The 20,404-nt window shown below is 41.6% G+C and overlaps 1 protein-coding gene across 3 annotated transcripts in view; it reads left to right on the top strand.

Annotated features, from left to right (window-relative positions):
- LOC124552526 overlaps positions 1–20,404 on the top strand; it is a 199,714-nt gene that overhangs the window by 125,642 nt on the left and 53,668 nt on the right. For all 3 annotated transcript variants that reach the window (XM_047126838.1, XM_047126840.1, XM_047126839.1), the window contains exon 3: positions 17,706–17,899. In XM_047126838.1, coding sequence (XP_046982794.1) covers positions 17,706–17,899 — 194 coding nt within the window. The remainder of the gene's footprint in view (positions 1–17,705; positions 17,900–20,404) is intronic.

Below are 20,404 nucleotides of genomic sequence, written 5' to 3' on the forward strand. Positions count from 1 at the left end.
GAGTTGCTATTGAGGCATATACACATTAGAGGAGGCATATACACATTAGAGGAGGCAGAGGACTGAACAGAATTATTTTCTTTAGGAGGCATGTGATAATAGTAATGATGATATGAGTGATGTGAGTGACTGAATGAGATGAGTGAATGTAATTTTAGTTTAATAAGAGGATAAATGGAATATAAGACGAAAAAAGGGTATTATTATTATTATTATTATTATTATTGTTGAAGTAAAAAAAGGAAATGATGATGAATAAGAGAAATATATATATATATATATATATATATATATATATATATATATATATATATATATATATATATATATATATATATATATATAAAATGCTGAGGAATAAGTATATGTTATTTTGTGAAGAATGAATAATGGATAGGTGAGAATGTTATGAGTAATTGAGAATATGTTGAGAGAAGAGAAACTAGATTTGAACGCTGTATCACATGCACTCGTGGAATACAGAATCAAAGTAGTGGAAAGAATATTATTTATTGAAAGATTGGTATGCCTGAGATAATAACTTATGTGGTGTCTTATATATTCTTATAACTAAAGGTGAAAGTATAGATTTATGTGGAAAGAATTATTTACAGCAGCCACTGTTGGAAATATACCAGAAGATTTAAATCTATAACACTTAAACACTAATCTAATAGGAACTTGTAATGAAATTTTTGGAGTTATGTAGGCTTGACACTTCAGATTGGAAGAATTATTTAAGAGAACATATTTAGCAGTCATCTAATGACATAATTAAAGCTCATCTACTGTACTGAACTAATGCGCCATTAAATAGAAAGGAGAATAAGGAGAAAACAAAACGTCAGACCTCTGTTGCGGCTCATACTCTCATCCCTCCCTTAGAAAAATTTATACATGTTGATGAAATATTTGACATTATATAATTCGTGATTATCTGACAGTATGGAGAGACATACACACATATTTATTTATGAATAGAATTTTACAGGTACCACAAGGTAAATACAGAATGGATATACAGCATGGAACGCAGCAGCAATTATCCAAGAAGATTTATTTATTTATTAAGTAAAACATTTATTTATATTGGTTGATACTCATGAAAGGAAGGAGATGAACTACACTGATGTACATACTTGTAGGATCCTAAGATATTTAGAGGGGCACCGCTCTTAGAAATGGTAATAGAGGGGTACCACTCTTAGAAACAGCAATAGTGGGGATACCACACTTAGAAACGGTATTAGGTATAGGAACTTTTACATTATATTAAGTTAACATGTATTTTATTTATCATATTTTATTTTGTGTAGTCCACTGTAGGAGATGACTTTACTTTGTAAATTGATCATGACAGTGACAACTTGAAGTTTTCAACAGACGGAGAAAAGTGAAAGACAGGTCGTCCTACAAGAGAAATTAGGAGGACAGCCATGAAGACTACATTGTAATTAATACTGTGTATCTAACAAGATTATAAGGTAAATTTCAATTAGTTTCTGATGCTATTTCCGTACAGTCGCTTTTTGTAGTGTTGCCGACCCGGTCTGCCATGCACGGTCAAATTACAGCACGATCTCAATCAATAATACGAAGTCCGCCTTATCCGTAACTGAAACCACCAAAATTCCAAACCCTATCAGATTTTCTATTTTATATTTTTCACGGCAGAACCCCGAGGAGAAGGGTACACTACAACGCGTCACATAAAAGTAGTGTCATTAGCTACTAAGAGGCAACTGACTCCTCTCAAACTGACACGGAAGACATTTCCTTTTCTCTTACATAGTGTGTAATTATTAAATGTCACCAATGCGGTGACCCCAGTAGCATCTCCTGGCGGTCGGCTGGTAGGCTTTCTGCAGCTGGCGCTAATCAGTTCCGTCACAGAGGGAGTATACGGTGCTGGTATCGTCTGCTCCCACTGCAGAATGTGGAGCCAACAAAATGAGCACGATTGTTTTGTTTCATTTAGTATTTAGAACCTAATGCATTAGAGGCATTACTTGGAAGAACACACACTCATCTGACACCATTCAGTTATGCAGGAACAATGTGCGTCGAATAATTGACACGCTACAATTTTTTATATTCCCAGTGAGCCCCATTTTGTATGGAGGTCGTGCACACTTGTGCACTATTCTAAGATGGGACACAGAATTGACTTGTTAGCAGTCTCCTTTGTACAACAGCTGCATTTTCCCAGTACCTTGCTAATAAACTGAAATCTGTCACTTGCTTTATCTTACGACTGGTGCCCCGATTCTTTTCCTCCAAACCTTCACAAGTAAAATGTTTAACTCTTCATGCATTATGTTGCCAGCGTTGATATATTTCATTTTATTGCAACATGTTTTTACATATTTCACAATAATAAATGTTTTTACACATTTTGGTTTTATGCTCCATATAACTAGATATTATTCATTTTCTACCTCTCTTAATATTTCCTTGCACCCTCAGTAGGCTGACCCCTTAGAAAAAATCCAGATCTGATCTACCATAAAAGTTGAAGACAGGACAATAAATTCTCTAAAAATCACATTCTACTGGTTAATCTCTCTGTTAGATGGGTTATGAAGGACATGCTTCCGCTTAATTTTTGGAGAGAGAGATCTCAGTTCTCAAAAGCAAAACAGATACAGTAACCATACTTAGTGTGTAGCATTGTAGTAATAGGCTTCATGAAGGACTGTTGAGATTGGCAGTGAGGGAGAGTTTTCAGACTACTCGTGACTTCGTGACTTTCACCAGTTCAGGACTAGGGATGTATGTGCCGAGAATAATTTGCCACAGTGTGTCTTAAAAGTTCACAACTTTGTGTGTTCTCGATGCCTCCTGTTGCATAAAAATTAAGATCTTGGATTACAACCAAATGGGGAGGTGCAGTGGTTAGCACAATGGGCTCGCATTTGGCAGGATGACGGTTCAAACCGGCATCCGGTCATCCAGACGTAGGTTTGCCGTGATTTCCCTAAATTTCGTAAGGCAAATGCTGGGACGATTCCTGCGAAAGGGCACAGCCACTTTATTTCTCCATCATGCCCTAATGTCAACATGGGTTTAGAAAACATCGTTCCTGTGAAACACAACCTTTACCTCGAAGAAAACGGTCTATTGACACACAGTCAACATGGGTTTAGAAAACATAGTTCATGCGAAACACAACTAGCTCTTTATTCATATGAAGTGTTGAGTGCTATTGGCAAGGGATTTCAGATCAATTCCGTATTTCTGGATTTCCGGAAGCTTGTGACACTGTACCACACAAGCGGCTTGTAGTGAAATTGTGTGCTTATGGAATATCGTCTGTTATGTGACTGGATTTGTGATTTCATGTCAAAGAGGTCACAGTTCGTTGTAATTGACGGAAAGTCATCGAGTAAAACAGAAGTGATTTCTGGCGTTCCCCAAGGTAGTGTTATAGGCCCTTTACTGTTCCTTATCTATATAAACAATTTGGGAGACAATCTGAGCAGCCGTCTTCGGTTGTCTGCAGATGATGCTGTCGTTTATCGACTAAAAAATTCATCAGAAGATCAAAACAAACTGCAAAACGATTTAGAAGAAATATCAGAATGGTGCGAAAAGTGGCAGTTGACCCCAAATAATGAAAAGTGTGAGGTCATCCATGAGTGCTAAAAGAAAGTCGTTAAAATTTGGTTACACGATACATCAGTCTAATCTAAAAGCCGTAAATTCAACTAAATACCTAGGTATTACAATTACGAACAACTTAAATTGGAAGGAACACATAGAAAATATTGTGGGGAAGGCTAACCTAAGACTGTGTTTTAGTGGCAGGACACTTAGAAAATGTAAAAGACCTACTAAGGAGACTGCCTACACTACGCTTGTCCCTCCTCTATTAGAATACTGCTGTGCGGTGTGGGATCCTTTGCAGATAGGACAGACGGAGTACATCGAAAAAGTTCAAAGGAGGGCAGCACGTTTTGTATAATCGCGAAATATGGGAGAGAGTGTCACAGAAATGATACATGATTTGGCCTGGAAATTATTAAACGAAAGGCGTTTTTCGTTGCGACAGAATCTTCTCACGAAATTCCAATCACCAACTTTCTCCTCCGAATGCGAAAATATATTGTTGACGCTGACCTACATAGGGAGGAACGATCACCACGATAAAATAAGGGAAATCAGAGCTCGTACGGAAAGATATAGGTGTTCATTCTTTCCGCGCGCTATACGAGATTGGAATAATAGAGAATTGTGAAGGTGGTTCGATGAACCCTCTGCCAGGCACTTACATGTGATTTGCAGAGTATCCACATCGATGTAGATGTAGATGTAGAGATGCGAGCACAAGTATCCTGCATGAGTGGTAGTTCAGCTCATACTAACAACTTCACGTAAATTCTTATCGTCTTCTTTGTTAGCATTGTCGTCTTGCTCGTACAGGGAAGTAAATAGGAATGGAATCCTCTTTGTCACTTCATACAACGATGGTGGTTCTGTGCGGCAGATGCTGCAACATAGCGATTTCTGCACTCGAGCTCTGTCTGGCACGTGCTGCTCGAGGAGTACCTCAGGCAAAAAAAAAAGAATGTAAGATATCATCTACACGCAAATAACAGCTTTATTGATTAGTGTTGTCCCATTTAATTATTATCAAAATTATAATAAAATCAGTTATACACACTCGATCATTTATAAATGACGAGGGTACGGAAATTTCTGCAGCTCCGATGCATACGAGTAAATTTCCGAATTAATTCAGCTGAATTCCTTACCCTCTCAATATTAAGGTAATATAGTAGGCTATAGAGTAATCCGGGAGTTGACTCCAGTTGAAATTATGGTTTTATGTTAAATATTTAATAAAATATTTTTGTTATATTAAATACATTATTTTTTCAATATTAGGAAATGGATAGAGTCCTACTCAGTTGAAAGATGACACTAGGTTGCACACAGGCACAACAGTTCTGTCAGACCTCCTCCCGCACAGTGTAATGCGGCAACTCGATACGCTGTGGACTTCACAAGTCGGCGGAAGTTCCTCGCCGAAGTACTGAGCCGTGTTGCCTCTATAGCTGTCCAAAGTTGCCGGTGCAAGATTTTGTGCCTGACCTAACCTCTCAGTTATATCCCACAAATGTTCCACGGGATCGATGTCAGGTGATGTGGGCGGCCAAATCGTTCGCTCGAATTGTGCACAATGTTCTTTAAACCGATTGCAAACATTTGTGGCCCCGTGACAGATCGTTATCCGTACAAATTTCACTGTGCTTTCGGAATGTAAAGTCCACGAACAGCTGCAGTTTATCTCCAGTGCCAGTGACTGGCACAATTGGACCAGAAGACCCAATCCGTTCCTCGTAAACACGGCCCACACTGTTACGGAGTGTCTGACAGATAGTACGGTGCCTCGTCGACGACACGAGGGATCTGCACCGCGATCGGACCGTCCGGTAGTCTTTTACCGACTGAAATCGGAACTCGTCCGACCAGGCCACACTTTTCCGGTCACCTAGAGTCCGACCGGTACGGTCGCGAGCCCGGGAGAGGCGCCGCAGGCGGTGTCGTGCCGTCGGCAGAGTCACTCGTGTCAGTCGTCTGCTGCCGTCTCTCGTTAATGCCGAATTTCGCCACACTGTCCTGACGGGTACGTTCGTCGCACGTCCGACATTTATTTGTGCAGTCATTTCACACAATGTCGCTCGTCTGTTAGCACTGACAACTGTAAGCAAATGTGGCCGCTCTCAGTCACCGAGCGAAGGCCTTCGGCCTCTGCATTTGTCCACGGTGAGAGGTAATGACTAAAATTTGGTATTCTCGGCACACTCTCGACTCTGTGCGCCTCACAATATAGAATTCCTTAACGATTTCCCAAACGGAATGTCCTGTGCATACAGCTCCAACTCCATTCGATGATCAAAGTCTGTTAATTCCCACTGTGCGGCCACCACCTCAGCACGAGTGCCAATGCGATGCCATTTTCTACATCGTTCGTGCAATCCTACCCTCATTTGTATACGTTTGTATCGCTGTCCCCTGACTTGTGTCACCTTAGTGCAATATTGTTGATATTCCTGCCTGGACTTTCCATTGTTTGTATATCGAGTTGAGTTGATGCAGCTCTCCGTGCTACTCTATCCTGTGCAAGCTTCTTCATCTCCCAGTACCTACTGCACCCTACATCCTTCTGAATCTCCTTAGTGTATTCATCTCTTGGTCTCCCTCTACGATTTTTACCCTCCACGCCGCCCTCCAATACTGAATTGGAGATCCCTTGATGTCTCAGAACGTGTCCTACCAACTGATCCCTTCTTCTAGTCAAGTTGTGCCACAAATTTCTCTTCTGCCCAATTCTATTCAATACCTCCTCTTTAGTTACGTGATCTACCCATCTAATCTCCAGCACTCTTCTGTAGCACCACATTTCGAAAGCTTCTATTCTCTTCTTGTCCAAACTATTTATCGTCCATATTTCACTTCCATACATAGCTACACTCCATACAGATACTTTCAGAAAAGCCTTCCTGACACTTAAATCTGTGCTCCATATTAACAGATTTCTCTTCTTCAGAAATGCTTTCCTTGCCATTGCCAGTCTACATTTTATATCCTCTCTACTTCGACCATCATCAGTTATTTTGCTCCCCAAATAGCAAAACTCCTTTACTACTTTAAGTGTAAGTGTCTCATTTCCTAATCTAATTCCCTCAGCATCAACCTCCCCCCCCTCAATGAACCATGGACCTTGCCGTTGGTGGGGAGGCTTGCGTGCCTCAGCGAAACAGATAGCCGTACCGTAGGTGCAACCACAACGGAGGGGTATCTGTTGACAGTCCAGACAAGCACGTGGTTCCTGAAGAGGGGCAGCAGCCTTTTCAGTAGTTGCAGGGGCAACAGTCTGGATGATTGACTGATCTGGCCTTGTAACACTAACCATAACGGCCTTGCTGTGCTGGGACTGCGAACGGTTGAAAGCAAGGGGAAACTATAGCCGTAATTTTTCCCGAGGGCATGCAGCTTTACTGTATGGTTAAATGATGATGGCATCCTCTTGGGTAAAATATTCTGGAGGTAAAATAGTCCCCCATTCGGATCTCCAGGCGGGGACTACTCAAGAGGACGTCGTCATCAGGAGAAAGAAAACTGGCGTTCTATGGATCGGAGCGTGGAATGTCAGATCCCTTAATCGGGCAGGTAGGTTAAAAAATTTAAAAAGGGAAATGGATAGGTTAAAGTTAGATATAGTGGGAATTAGTGAAGTTTGCTGTCAGGAGGAACAAGACTTTTGGTCGGGCGAATACAGGGTTATAAATACTGAGTCAAATAGGGGTAATGCAGGAGTAGGTTTAATAATGAATAAAAAAAAATAGGAATGCGGGTAAGCTACTACAAACAGCATAGTGAACGCATTATTGTGGCCAAGATAGACACAAAGCCCACACCTACTATAGTAGTACAAGTTTATATGCTCTGCAGATGACGAAGAAATTGAAGAAATGTATGATTAAATAAAAGAAATTATTCAGGTAGTGAAGGGAGACGAAAATTTAATAGTCATGGGTGACTGGAATTCGGTAGCACGAAAGGGGAGAGAAGGAAACATAGTACGTGAATATGGATTGGGGGTAAGAAATGAAAGAGGAAACCGCCTGGTAGAATTTTGCACAGAGCACAATGTAATCATAGCTAACACTTGGTTCAAGAATCAAAAAAAGAAGGTTGTATACATGGAAGAAGCCTGGAGATACTGACAGATTTCAGATAGATTATATAATGATAAGACAGAGATTTAGGTACCAGGTTTTGAATTGTAAGACATTTCCAGGTGCAGATGTGGACTCTGACCACAATCTATTGGTTATGAACTGTAGATTGAAACTGAAGAAACTGCAGAAAGGTGGGAATTTAAGGAGATGGGACCTGGATAAACTGAACGAACCAGAGGTTGTACGGAGTTTCAGGGAGAGCATAAGGGAACAACTGACAGGAATGGATGAAAGAAATACAGTAGAAGAAAAATGGGTAGCTTTGAGGGATGAAATAGTGAAGGCAGCAGAGGATCAAATAGGTAAAAAGACAAGGGCTAGTAGAAAATATAAAAATGCATTAAATGAAGCAGGCAAAAATGAATACAAACGTCTCAAAAATGAGGTCGACAGGAAGTGCAAAATGGCTAAGCAGGGATGGCTAGAGGACAAATGTAAGGATGTAGAGGCCTACCTCACTAGGGGTAAGATAGATACTGCCTACAGGAAAATTAAAGAGACGTTTGGAGAAAGGAGAACCACTTGCATGAATGTCAAGAGCTCAGATGGAAATCCAGTTCTAAGCAAAGAAGGGAAAGCAGAAAGGTGGAAGGAGTATATATAGGGCCTATAGAAGGGCGATGTACCTGAGGACAATATTATGGAAATGGAAGAGGATGTAGATGAAGATGAAATGGGAGATATGATACTGCGTGAAGAGTTTGACAGAGCACTGAAAAACCTGAGTCGAAACAAGGCCCCAGGAGCAGACAACATTCCATTAGAACTACTGACGGCCTTAGGAGAGCCAGTCCTAACAAAACTCTACCATCTGGTGAGCAAGATGTATGAGACAGGCGAAATACCCTCAGACTTCAAGAATAATATAATAATTCCAATCCCAAAGAAAGCAAGTGTTGACAGATGTGAAAATTACCGAACTATCAGTTTAATAAGTCACGGTTGCAAAATACTAACGCGAATTCTTTAGAGACGAATGGAAAAACTAATAGAAGCCAACCTTGGGGACAATCAGTTTGGATTCCGTAGAAATACTGGAACACATGAGGCAATACTGACCCTAAGACTTCTCTTAGAAGCTAGATTAAGGAAAGGCAAACCTACGTTTCTAGCATTTGTAGACTTAGAGAAAGCCTTTGACAATGTTGACTGGAATACTCTCTTTCAAATTCTGAAGGTGCAGTTTCTTCAGTTTTAGTCTACGGTTCATTTACTAATCTAATACTCTCAGCATCACCCGACTTTATTCGACTACATTCAATTATCCTAGTTCTGGTGTTGTTGATGTTCATCTTATATCCTCCTTTCAAGACACTGTCCATTCCGTTCAACTGCTATTCCAAGTCCTTTGCTGTCTCTGACAGAATTACAATGTCATCAGCGAACCTAAAAGTTTTTATTTCTTCTCCATGGATTTTAATTCATACTCCTAATTTTTCTTTTGTTTCCTTTACTGCTTGCTCAATATACAGATTGAATAACATCGGGGATAGGCTACAGCCCTGTCTCACTCCTTTCCCAACCACTGCTTCCCTTTCGTGCCCCTTGACTCTTCTAACTGCCATCTGGTTTGTGTACAAATTGTAAATAGTCTTTTGATCCCTGTATTTTACCCCTGCCACCTTCAGAATTTGAAAGTGTGTTTCCCAGTCAACATTGCCAAAAGCTTTCTCTAAGTCTACAAATGCTAGAAACATAGGTTTGCTTTTCTTTAATCTAAAGGACCATAGGGTGAGTGTTGCCTCATGTGTTCCAACATTTCTACGGAATCCAAACTGATCTTCCCCGAGGTTGGCTTCTACCAACTTTTCTATTCGGATGTGAAGAATTCGTCTTATTATTTTGCAGCCGTGACTTATTAAACTGATAGTTCGGTAATTTTCACATTTGTCAATGCCTACTTTCTTTAGGATTCCAATTATTATATTCTTCTTGAAGTCTGAGGGTATTTCACCTGTCTCATACATCTTGCTCTTCAGATGGTAGAGTTTTGTCCTGACAAAACTCTACCATCTCGTGAGCAAGATGTATGGCTCTCCATAGGCCGTCAGTAGTTCTAATGGAATGCTGTCTACTCCTGGGGCCTTGTTTCGACTCAGGTCTTTCAGTGCTCTGCCAAACTCTTCACGCAGTATCATATCTCCCATTTAATCTTCATCTACGTCCACTTCCATTTCCATAATATTGTCCTCAAGTACATCGCCCTTGTATAGACCCTCTATATACTCCTTCCACCTTTCTGCTTTCCCCTCTTTGCTTAGAACTGGGTTTCCATCTGAGCTAGTGATATTCATACAAGTGGTTCTCTTTTCTCGAAAGGTATCTTTAATTTTCCTGTTGGCAGTATCTATCTTGCCCCTATTGAGATATGCATCTACATCCTTACATTTGTGCTCTAGCCATCCCTGCTTAGCCATTTTACATTTCCTGTCGATCTCATTTTTTAAACATTTGTATTACTTTTTGCCTGCTTCATTAACTACATTTTTATATTTTCACCTTTCATCAATTAAATTCAATATATGTTATGTTACCCAGGGGTTTCTACTAGCCCTCATCTTTTTACCTACTTGATCCTCTGCTGCCTTCACTATTTCATCCCTCAACTGTACCCTTTCTTCTTCTACTGTATTTCTTTCCCCCATTCCTGTGAATCGTTCCCCAATGCTCTCCCTTAAACTCTCTACAACCTCTGGTTATTTCAGTTTATCCAGATCCCCTCTCCTTAAATTTCCACCTTTTTGCAGTTTCTTCAGTTTTAGTCTATGGTTCATAACCAATAGATTGTGGTCAGAGACCACATCTGCCCATGGAAACGTCTTAGAATTTAAAACCTCGTTCCTGAATCTCTGTCTTAACATTATATAATCTTCCTGAAACCTTCCAGTATCTCCAGGCCTCTTCCATGTACGCAGCCTTCTTTCAGGATTCTTCAACCAAGTGTTAGCTATGATTACGTAATGCTCTGTGCAAAATTCTACCAGACGGCTTCCTCTTTCATTTCTTACCCCCAATCCATATTCACTTACTATGTTTCCTTCTCTCCCTTTTCCTACTCTCGAATTCCAGTCACCCAAGACTATTGAATTTTCATCTCCCTTCACTACCTGAATAATTTCTTTTATCTCATCATACATTTCATCAATTTCTTCATCATCTGCAAAGCTAGTTGGCATATAAACTTGTACTACTGTAGTAGGCATGGGCTTCATGTCTATCTTGGCCACAATAATGCGTTCACTATGCTGTTTGTAGTAGCTTACCCACACTCCTATTTTTTATTCATTATTAAACCTACTCCTGCATTACCCCTATTTGATTTTGTATTTATAACCCTGTATTCAACTGATGAGAAGTTTTGTTCCTCCTGCCACCAAACTTCACTAATTCCCACTATATCTAACTTCAACCTATCCATTTACCGTTTTAAATTTTCTAACCTACCTGCTCAATTAAGAGATCCGACATTCCACGCTTCGATCCGTAGAACGCCAGTTTTCTTCCTCGTGATAACGACGTCCTCCTAAGTAGTCCCCACCTGGAGATCCGAATGTGGGACTATTTTACCTCTGGAATATTTTATGCAAGAGGACGCCATCATTATTTAACCATACAGTAAAGCTGCATGCCCTCAGGAAAAATTACGGCCGTAGTTTCCTCTTGCTTTCAGCCGTTCGCAGTACCAGCACAGCAAGGCCGTTTTGGTTAGTGTTACAAGGCCAGATCAGTCAATCATCCAGACGGTTGCCCCTGCAACTACTAAAAAGACTACTTCCCCTCTTCAGGAACCCCTCTTGAGATACTCCTCCATTGTGGTTGCACCTACGGTACGACTATCTGTGTCGCTGAGCTACGCAAGCCTCCCCACCAACGGTAGGGTCCATGGTTGATGGGGTGTGGGGCAAGTTGTATATCTAACCTAAAATAGAAATTAATCTTAGAAGGAGTTGTCCCGGATAAACGATTGCAAGTTGTATATCTAACCTAAAATCGTTTATCCTGGACAACTCCTTCTAAGATTAATTTCTATTTAAAAACTGGCAGTCAGTAAAAAAAAAAAAAAAAAAAAAAAATGCTTACCTTTTACGTATTGTGCACGTTCTCTTTCGAAATACCCTCCCCCAAAATTGATACGACACTCCCAATGCCGTTTCCACTTCCGGAAGCAGTCTTTGTACGCCTCTTGCCGGATTGTGCAAAGTACCGTCTGCAAATTTTCTTCTATCCCGCCTATTGTTGCAAACTTTCGTCTTTATTTGGATTTTCAACTTAAGAAATAACAAAAAAAAGTCCACAGGAGCCAGTTCTACAGAGTATGGAGGATAAGGCAACACAGTGATTTCGTTTTTTGCGCAATAGTTGTGCACCAACAGTGACGAATGTCCGAACATGTTATCGTGATACAAAAGTCGTGAACTATCTCGCCACGTTTCAGGCCGTTTACTTGTCACATTTTCTTGCAGGCATTGCAACACGTCTTGATACTACCAACAATTAACAGTTTGCCCCTGTGGCACAAATTTGTAATGAACTAATCCTTCTAAGTCAAAGAAAACTCTCAGCATGGCTTCGATATTTGACCTGACGTGACAAGCTGTTTTCGGCCTCGGAGAACCTTTCCTGACCTATTGCGAAGATTGAACCTCGGTCTCAACATCATAATCGTACACCCGTGTCTCCTCACCAGTTACGATTCACATAAGGAACATCTCGTTCTCATTTGTGCGATCCAAAAGCCCTTCGCAGATTGTGGGATGAAGTCTTCCTGGTCTCGACTCACGAGTCGTGAAACGAACTTGACGGCAGCAAGATGCATTCCGAGATTCTGTGTCAGGATTTCATGACACGATTCTTCTGCAATCTCTCAGACAGTCAATCTTTGATCGTTACACAATTTCACTGACATTCCTGACACGAGCGTCGTCAGTAGATGTCGAAGGGTATCCTAAATGAGGATCATCTTTAACTTCCATCTGTCCATTTTTAAACTGTGTGAACCATTTGTAACACGGTAGGCTTCCTTCATCATTTGATGTGTGTCTGTAGAGGTTTTCTTCCATTTCACACACAATTTAATGCAGACGCATCGCTCCTCTAGCTCTGCTATCTCGAAATTTGCTAACTGTGCGACACTATTTTCTACTCAATACAGCACTGAACAATAACTAACAATGAAACTTCCGGCAGTTTCATATTAAACACCAGTACATACAGGGATGCCAACTGCACTTTGCTCAACACACCATTGGCGCAAAATTATGAATGTTCTGGAATTTTTTGAACAGACCTCATATACATATCCTGTAAACTGACTCATTTCACATCATTTCAACAGAAGAATCATTCAAATAATCTATGGAACATGTAACTAACTAACTAATTGAGGTAAATACAATGAGCTCCTTCATGCCAACCAGATGACTTCTAAAAATAGCCTAGATGTTTATGCAATATTAACATGCCAAATACATAGATATTTGTCTGACAAAAATATTTTGACAGTGTTGACTGGAAGACTCTCTTTCAAATTCTGAAGGTGGCAGCGATAAAATACAGGGATCGAAAGGCTATTTACAATTTGTATAGAAACCAGATAGCAGTTATAAGAGTTGAGGGGCATGAAAGGGAAGCAGTGGTTGGGAAGGAAGTGAGACAGGGTTGTAGCCTATCCTCGATGTTATTCAATCTGTATATTGATCCAGCAGTAAAGGAAACAAAAGAAAAATTCAGAGTAGGAATTAAAATCCATGGAGAAAAAATAAAAACTTTGAGGTTCGCCGATGACATTGTAATTCTGTCAGAGACAGCAAAGGACCCGGAAGAGCAGTTGAACGGAATGGACAGTGTCTTGAAAGAAGAATATAAGGTGAACATCAACAAAAGCAAAACGAGGGTTTATGCTGAGGGAATTAGATTAGGAAATGAGACACTTAAAGTAGTAAAGGAGTTTTGCTATTTGGGGAGCAAAATAACTGACGATGGTCGAAGTAGAGAGGATATAAAATGTAGACTAGCAATGACAAGAAAGCGTTTCCGAAGAAGAGAAATTTGTTAACATCGAGTATAGATTTAAGTGTGAGGAAGTTGTTTCTGAAAGTATTTGTGTGGAGTGTAGCCATGTATGGAAGTGAAACATGGACGATAAATAGTTTTGACAAGAAGAGAATAGAAGCTTTCAAAATGTGGTGCTACAGAAGAATGCTGAAGATTAGATGGGTAAATCACTTAAGCAATGAGGAGGTACTGAATATCATTGGGGAGAAGGGGAATTTGTGGCAAACCTTGACTAGAAGTAGGGATCGGTTGGTAGGACGCATTGTGAGGCATCAAGGGATCACAAATTTATCGTTGGAGGGCAGCGTGATGGATAAAAATCGTAGAGGGAGCCCAAGAGATGAATACACTAATCAGATTTGGAAGGATGTAGGTTGCAGTAGGTACTGGGAGATGAAGAGGCTTGCACAGGACATAGTAGCCTGGAGAGCTGCATCAAACCAGTCTCTGAACTGAAGACCACCACCGCCACCACCACCACAACAACAACAACAACAACAACAACAACATACAATGTGCATTGTTACCTGTCAGACATTTTATATTTGGGCAAATGCTGCATCTGGAGCTTCTTTGTGAGCCACCAACAGCTCTAGGCTTTCCTCTGTAGTAGATATGGGCATTACTATTCTTCTGAATTTGGGATGGATGGTTTATGACAAATTTCTTTAGTGGATGTATGTATTGTGATGTTGCCTCTGAAATGCCAAATTCCTTTCAGATGTAGCTACGTGAGGAGGACCACTGCTGAACACCACAAAGTGTTCTTACTGCTCACTTTAGTACAATCGGTACTTTCTTTCTCGGCAGTTAGTTACCCCACATAATCGTTCCATAAGGCATTATTGAGGGGCAGTATGCAAAATGTGTCAGAGGATCGATTCACTCGTTTCCGAGACTACCAAATTATATGAAGAGCAAAGGTAGCTGCACTTAATTGTTTCAGATGTTCAGTAATATATTTCTTTTTGTTGATATGTACACCCAAAAATTTAGAGCCATCTACTGTATTTACTGTCTCCTGTCAATGTGCTGCATAAGTTGCCGGTGTGACTCAGTTTGTTGTTACTTCCCCCTGCCACTCTGACACAGGCAACGATATGTGCACCCCATCTCGCAGTTGCGGCAACACGCACGGCAAAGGGCAGTCCGCTTGGCTCTCTGTTTACACAGCTGACAGCTCCGTTAACCCACAGCTCGTCGTGGTGCTGCTAAAACTCCAGAAATCCTACACCGGCGTGTGATGTTGCAGCAACTATTTCTCATTTACCCCGGGAATGAAAGGGGGAGCGCCAGCTGCTGGCAGAGGTAGTGTGTGTGAGATAAGAAGTAATCGGTCTGGAATTTTAGGAAGGAGGAAAATAATTTTTTTTCCCTCTAGTAACCACACCAGGCAAGTCTGAGTGAGCTGTCTTCTCCGTCCCGAATCTATCCATCTGCCATCTGCGACGAAGAAACTGACTAGCCAGAAAGCTAGGACTGTTTAATACGTCTCTATCCACATTTCTGTTTTAGACGAGAATAACGTACAGACCAACGGGAGAGATAATTGAGGATCTGTTACGTGGTGAAATGTTTTGCATTCGGAAAGGTAAATGTGCCAAAAAGGCAGTTACGATGTAGCTCTCGATAATCGAGTCGAGACTTGAGAAATATTGAGATGTCGTTTTATTGGTATCAAAAATTGTAGGGCAATGTAAAATGGTGCGTGATGTTTGAAGAACTGAGAGGGACAACAAAAATGCGAGATCGAGAACAAAGTGCTCGGATTAAAAATGGTATAAAACTGGAATGCAATCTTTCGCTCCTACTGTTAGATCTGTACGTAGAAGGAGCGATGACAGAAATAAAAGAAAGATTTGAGAGAGGGATTACATTTCAGGGTTAAAGCATATCAATAAGATTTGCTGAAGACTTTGCTATCCCCAGGGAAAACAGTGTAATGAGCACTCACTATTGATTGAAAGTAAATTGAAGAAAGATGAAAACAATGAGGAATAGCACAAACGAGTTAAAGAAACTTACCACCAAAACTGGGAACTTCCGTGCAGATGAAGTGAAGAAATTCTGCTGTTATGGAAGCAAAATAAAACATGTTAGTTGAAGGAAGTAGGATATTAAAAACAGAGTATCATGGTTAAAAAGGACATTCCTGGGCAAGAGAAATTTGCTAGTGTCAAGTGTTGGCTTTAATCTATTTATTTATTTATTCCATGTGATTTGATGGTACACTGTGTGTTGCAGATGTTGGAAAATATCATTTAACATTGTTAAAATATATTAACATAGGCCCATAGTGTCCTAATGTATTATATTGCTCAATGTTTTCAATTTAACACAAACAGCAAGATTACTGTTCTAAGTATTCATTTACAGAGTAAAAACAGTGACTCAACAAATATGACTTCACAGCTTTGCTAAATTTTATGTTGTCTTCGATGGACTTAATACTAGTGGGAAGATTGTTGAACAGTTGGAGGCCCATGTGGAAAACTCCCTTTTTACGCAGTTGAGTGTTTGTACGTATAACATGCAGGTTTGCATTTTTCCTGGTGTTGTGTTCATGTATTCGAGGAAGAAATTGTGAGAGATTCGTTTATAGCACAGCATTGTATGGTAGTGAATCGTGGACTCTGAGAAAATCAGAAAAGAAGAGAAGTGTTAGAAAGATGTTGAAAATTGGCTGGAGTGATAAGATAAGGAATAGGGTAGTTCTTTGCAGGATCATTGAGAAAAGGAATGTGTGGAGAACACTAACAAGGATGATTGAACATGTGTTAAGATATCAGGGAGTAACTTCTGTACTGCTAGAGGAAGCTGCAGAGGGTAAAAACTGGAGGGTGAGACAGAGATTGAAAAATACGTCGTAATTAATTGAGGATGTCGGATGCAGGTGTTAGCCTGAAATGAAGAGGTTAACACGAGAGAGGAGTTCGTGGCTGGCCGCATCAAACCTGTCATAAGTCAAACCCGGCAGAACACAGATTTTTTAATTATGTGTGGTGAACATCAATAAAACTGACAAGGTGAACATTTATGAAACTGACAAATTGCAGGAATAGATTCCAGACTGGAAATGAAATAAAAAAAGGTCCTACGAATATGTCTGGAAATGCATCATTGTCACAGTAGATGGTACTGACGAATGCCAGTTCGTCTGACCAGGTGCCACGTGTTCTTCGTGTTTTGCAGGCTGTGTGATTGACGCAGGACGATGTAAGTGGCCCGGTTTTTGTCTCGGGAACGAGCTGAGATAGCGATCGTGTACGGCCGAGCAGATGGAAATGTTCGAGAGGCAGCACAGCTAAACCAAAATGAGTATCTTCACGTACACCGACCACACGACACAACATTTCGAGCCCTTTTTGGGCATTTGTGTGATCGGGGGTCCTTTTAGACAGACAAAGGTGCAGGGAGGTGGTGGACCGTGCGTACACCAGAATTGGAGGACCGGGTTCTGTGGTGTATTGAGATGAATCCTAGTACATGCTCCCAGCAAGTGGCTTACCAACACGGTGTAAGCCAGAGTACGGTTGTGTGTATCCTGCAGGACAACCGATACTGTCCCAATCATCTACAAGAAATAAGGAACATGTGATGTGTGGTCAGAGGAACTGTCATTCGTTACCACCATCTACCGTGGCAATGATACATTTATGGACATGTGTTCATAGGATCTTTTTTTCTCCCATTTCCAGTCATGAATCCAACCCTGCAGTTTATATAATGTTCATGCTGTGTGTGTGTGTGTGTGTGTGTGTGTGTGTGTGTGTGTGTGTGTGTGTGTGTGTGTGTGTGTGTGTGTGTGAGAGAGAGAGAGAGAGAGAGAGAGAGAGAGAGAGAGAGAGAGAGACAGACTTGTAAGTTCGAGTACAGTCGATAACATACTCGTCACATTTTCAGTTATTGTCGGCCGGCAATGGCGCTTGTACTGGGCGACCCCACTCCAGGACGTGCAGTACACGGAAGCCAGGTTGAAGCAGTACGCCATGCACCTGCGAGGAGCACTGCGGGAGGAGAATGTGGGCCGCGTGGAGGCGAGCGTCACGGCCCTGCCGGAGCTGAGGCCGGATGACGAAGTTCCCGTTCCGTTACAGGTTAGAAATGGCCCGTAAAAGTCTGCTCGAGAGACTCCCTAATTTTCCAGGATGACAGTGGATGACGTCAGTCTTGTGACGGTGTGACCAGTGTCACTGTGTGGTCTCGTAGTTAAAATACCAACCAGCTGCAAAGGAGCTCACAGTCTGTTGGATAGTGAGGTGGTGGTGGTGGTGGTGGTGGTGGTGGTGGTAGTAGAAGCCCCCACTTCACCACCACCACCACCACCACCACCACCATTAGCACCGTCACCACCAACATTCCCTAGTTCCCCCATAACCAAAGTAGCTATCTCATGCTGTCTTCTTAGGTATTTGTCTCATGTGTTTTGCACAATAACTCATTTTGATAATATACATACAATGCCTTTCTTCAGTTACAAACATAAGTTCTCAGATCACTTGACATATCATATTCTGATAAAATTTCGAGCTTTTGATGGAAGCCTCCATCCTCAGTGACTAGGCAAAGCTGGTGAAGTTCCCTTATGTATGTCCGGAGGATGACGGCTCACTGGCTAGCTTGTCGTGTCACTGTATAAACCACTTGGCTCTAAGTAATTGGCAAATTGGCTGCATTCAGATGCTAGTGCCATACTATGTTTACTCCAGTTCTGTTAGTACTATGGCTATGAAAATTAAGTCGCAGATTACATTCACAGAATCACTGTATTGATTCAAAACAGTCTCCTCCCTGAATCGATGCACAACTGAAATCTTTTTAACCTTGGCAGGTGCGCCATTATTCATAATGTGTGTAATTTGTACACGTGTAAAGAATAGTGGACTTTGTTACCGAAGTTAACGTGTACGAGCAAATGCAGAGTTTAATTTAGTTTAATTAAACAGTGATAAAACAAACTTGCATTATGTGAGCTAAAGCACTGCTTAAGTAAGCAACAGTAAAATAAACTTTCATCGTATCATTCTGTTGCCACGTACAGGTGTTACCCTACAGTAATGACCCACCCGAAGCATTAAACTGTGCAGTTGCATCAGATCCCAATGAACTGCTTATTTGGCTACTAATTACCTTGTACACAACTGCCTAATTGTAGAATTGTGGTTTTAGCTCTTAATCTGGTCATTTTCTTGCACGGATTGAATTTTTTCTCACCTCACTCGCTGTTTAATTTTATATTACTGCTGCTCACTTGGACTTGTGACGACAAAACTTATCACTGTGTCAGCTGAAGCAGTAATCGAGGAGTAGGTTCGGGCTCACAATTGTAAAACAACAATGGAATGTACTAGACAATATGATTTGTGACTGGAGCACTTTGTAGAAAAGCGTGCCCACTTGAGGGTTAAAAGTGTTTCAAAACAATAACTTTATCCCTTTTTTTGGAAATGCATTTAGTATCGCAGTACAATTCTCTCGGGGGCCAGGTATGGCGAATATGTTGGGTGATCCGGGACTGTGATCTGTTTGCTGGCCAAAAACTCGTACACGATATTCACTTCGTTCACTGGGGTGCTGTCGTGGAAGAGCGATCGGAAACCTGCCTCTCGGTATTCGGCTCGAATTCGACGAATTCTTACCCGCACACAGACAACTATATCTCGCCTCGCTGCTATATCGCCATTTTCCGATGAGTGTCAGAAACGTACTGTTAAATTCACAGGCACCATGCCCGCTGCAGTGGTGCTAGCACTTTGACCTCGTACGCGACCATCTTCGAAACTGCGAGAATTGTAACACTGCAACTCGCCGTTAGATCGCACTACCGTTTGGAATTTCACACGGAGAGCCTCGACTTAACTGGGTACACTGTATAACTACCATAGTGCCATCTATGTCTATGTTTTAAAAGGGAATGCCTGTAGCCTACGTCTCAGTGTAATGCAGATTTGTCAAGTGAGCCGGCACCACTCCACGGGGGTGCACTCGTGCGCCCTACAGCCTACTCGGCAAGTTTGAGAGAGAAAAAGTTATCGCTTTTTGAGTGGCGATACAGTCGTTTCGGAGAACTGTCGTACGAGTCAGATGTACCACATCCTTCGAGCTACGATGTTGGCAGCGGTGGACACGTGAGCATTCTCACACTCATAGACGAGGTTCCGAACGTCACGTGCGGCACGGTAACCTGCCGAGGCTGTCGTAGTGTAAAGGCAGCCGTTGCAGATCGTACAGCTTCCGCACTGTAGATGAGAACAGATGTGACCACACGAGTGCGACCACAAACTGACGCAATGCGATTACTAGCAGCGTATCTACAGTCGCGCACTCCCGCAGCCCGTCCCCTACTCGTGCCTCAGCGTCGGCCTGCACGGCTTGACTGACGCTTTCGGAGGACCACCTGGAGGACTCGGTGGTGAAAGCAGATTCTGCTCGCACGTGAGTGACGGTTGTTTGCGTGTACCGCATAAAACTGGTGAGCTCCGTCCCGAATATTGTGTTCGTGCTAGACACACCGAGACCACACCTAGCCTTATAAATTACAGCTCACTTTCACTTTTGGCAGCTCGAGCTCTACGTGCGGGGAATCTCGCCTCATCAGTTCT

The sequence above is a fragment of the Schistocerca americana genome, chromosome 10, assembly GCF_021461395.2.
Source record: "Schistocerca americana isolate TAMUIC-IGC-003095 chromosome 10, iqSchAmer2.1, whole genome shotgun sequence".
Taxonomy (NCBI): domain Eukaryota; kingdom Metazoa; phylum Arthropoda; class Insecta; order Orthoptera; family Acrididae; genus Schistocerca; species Schistocerca americana.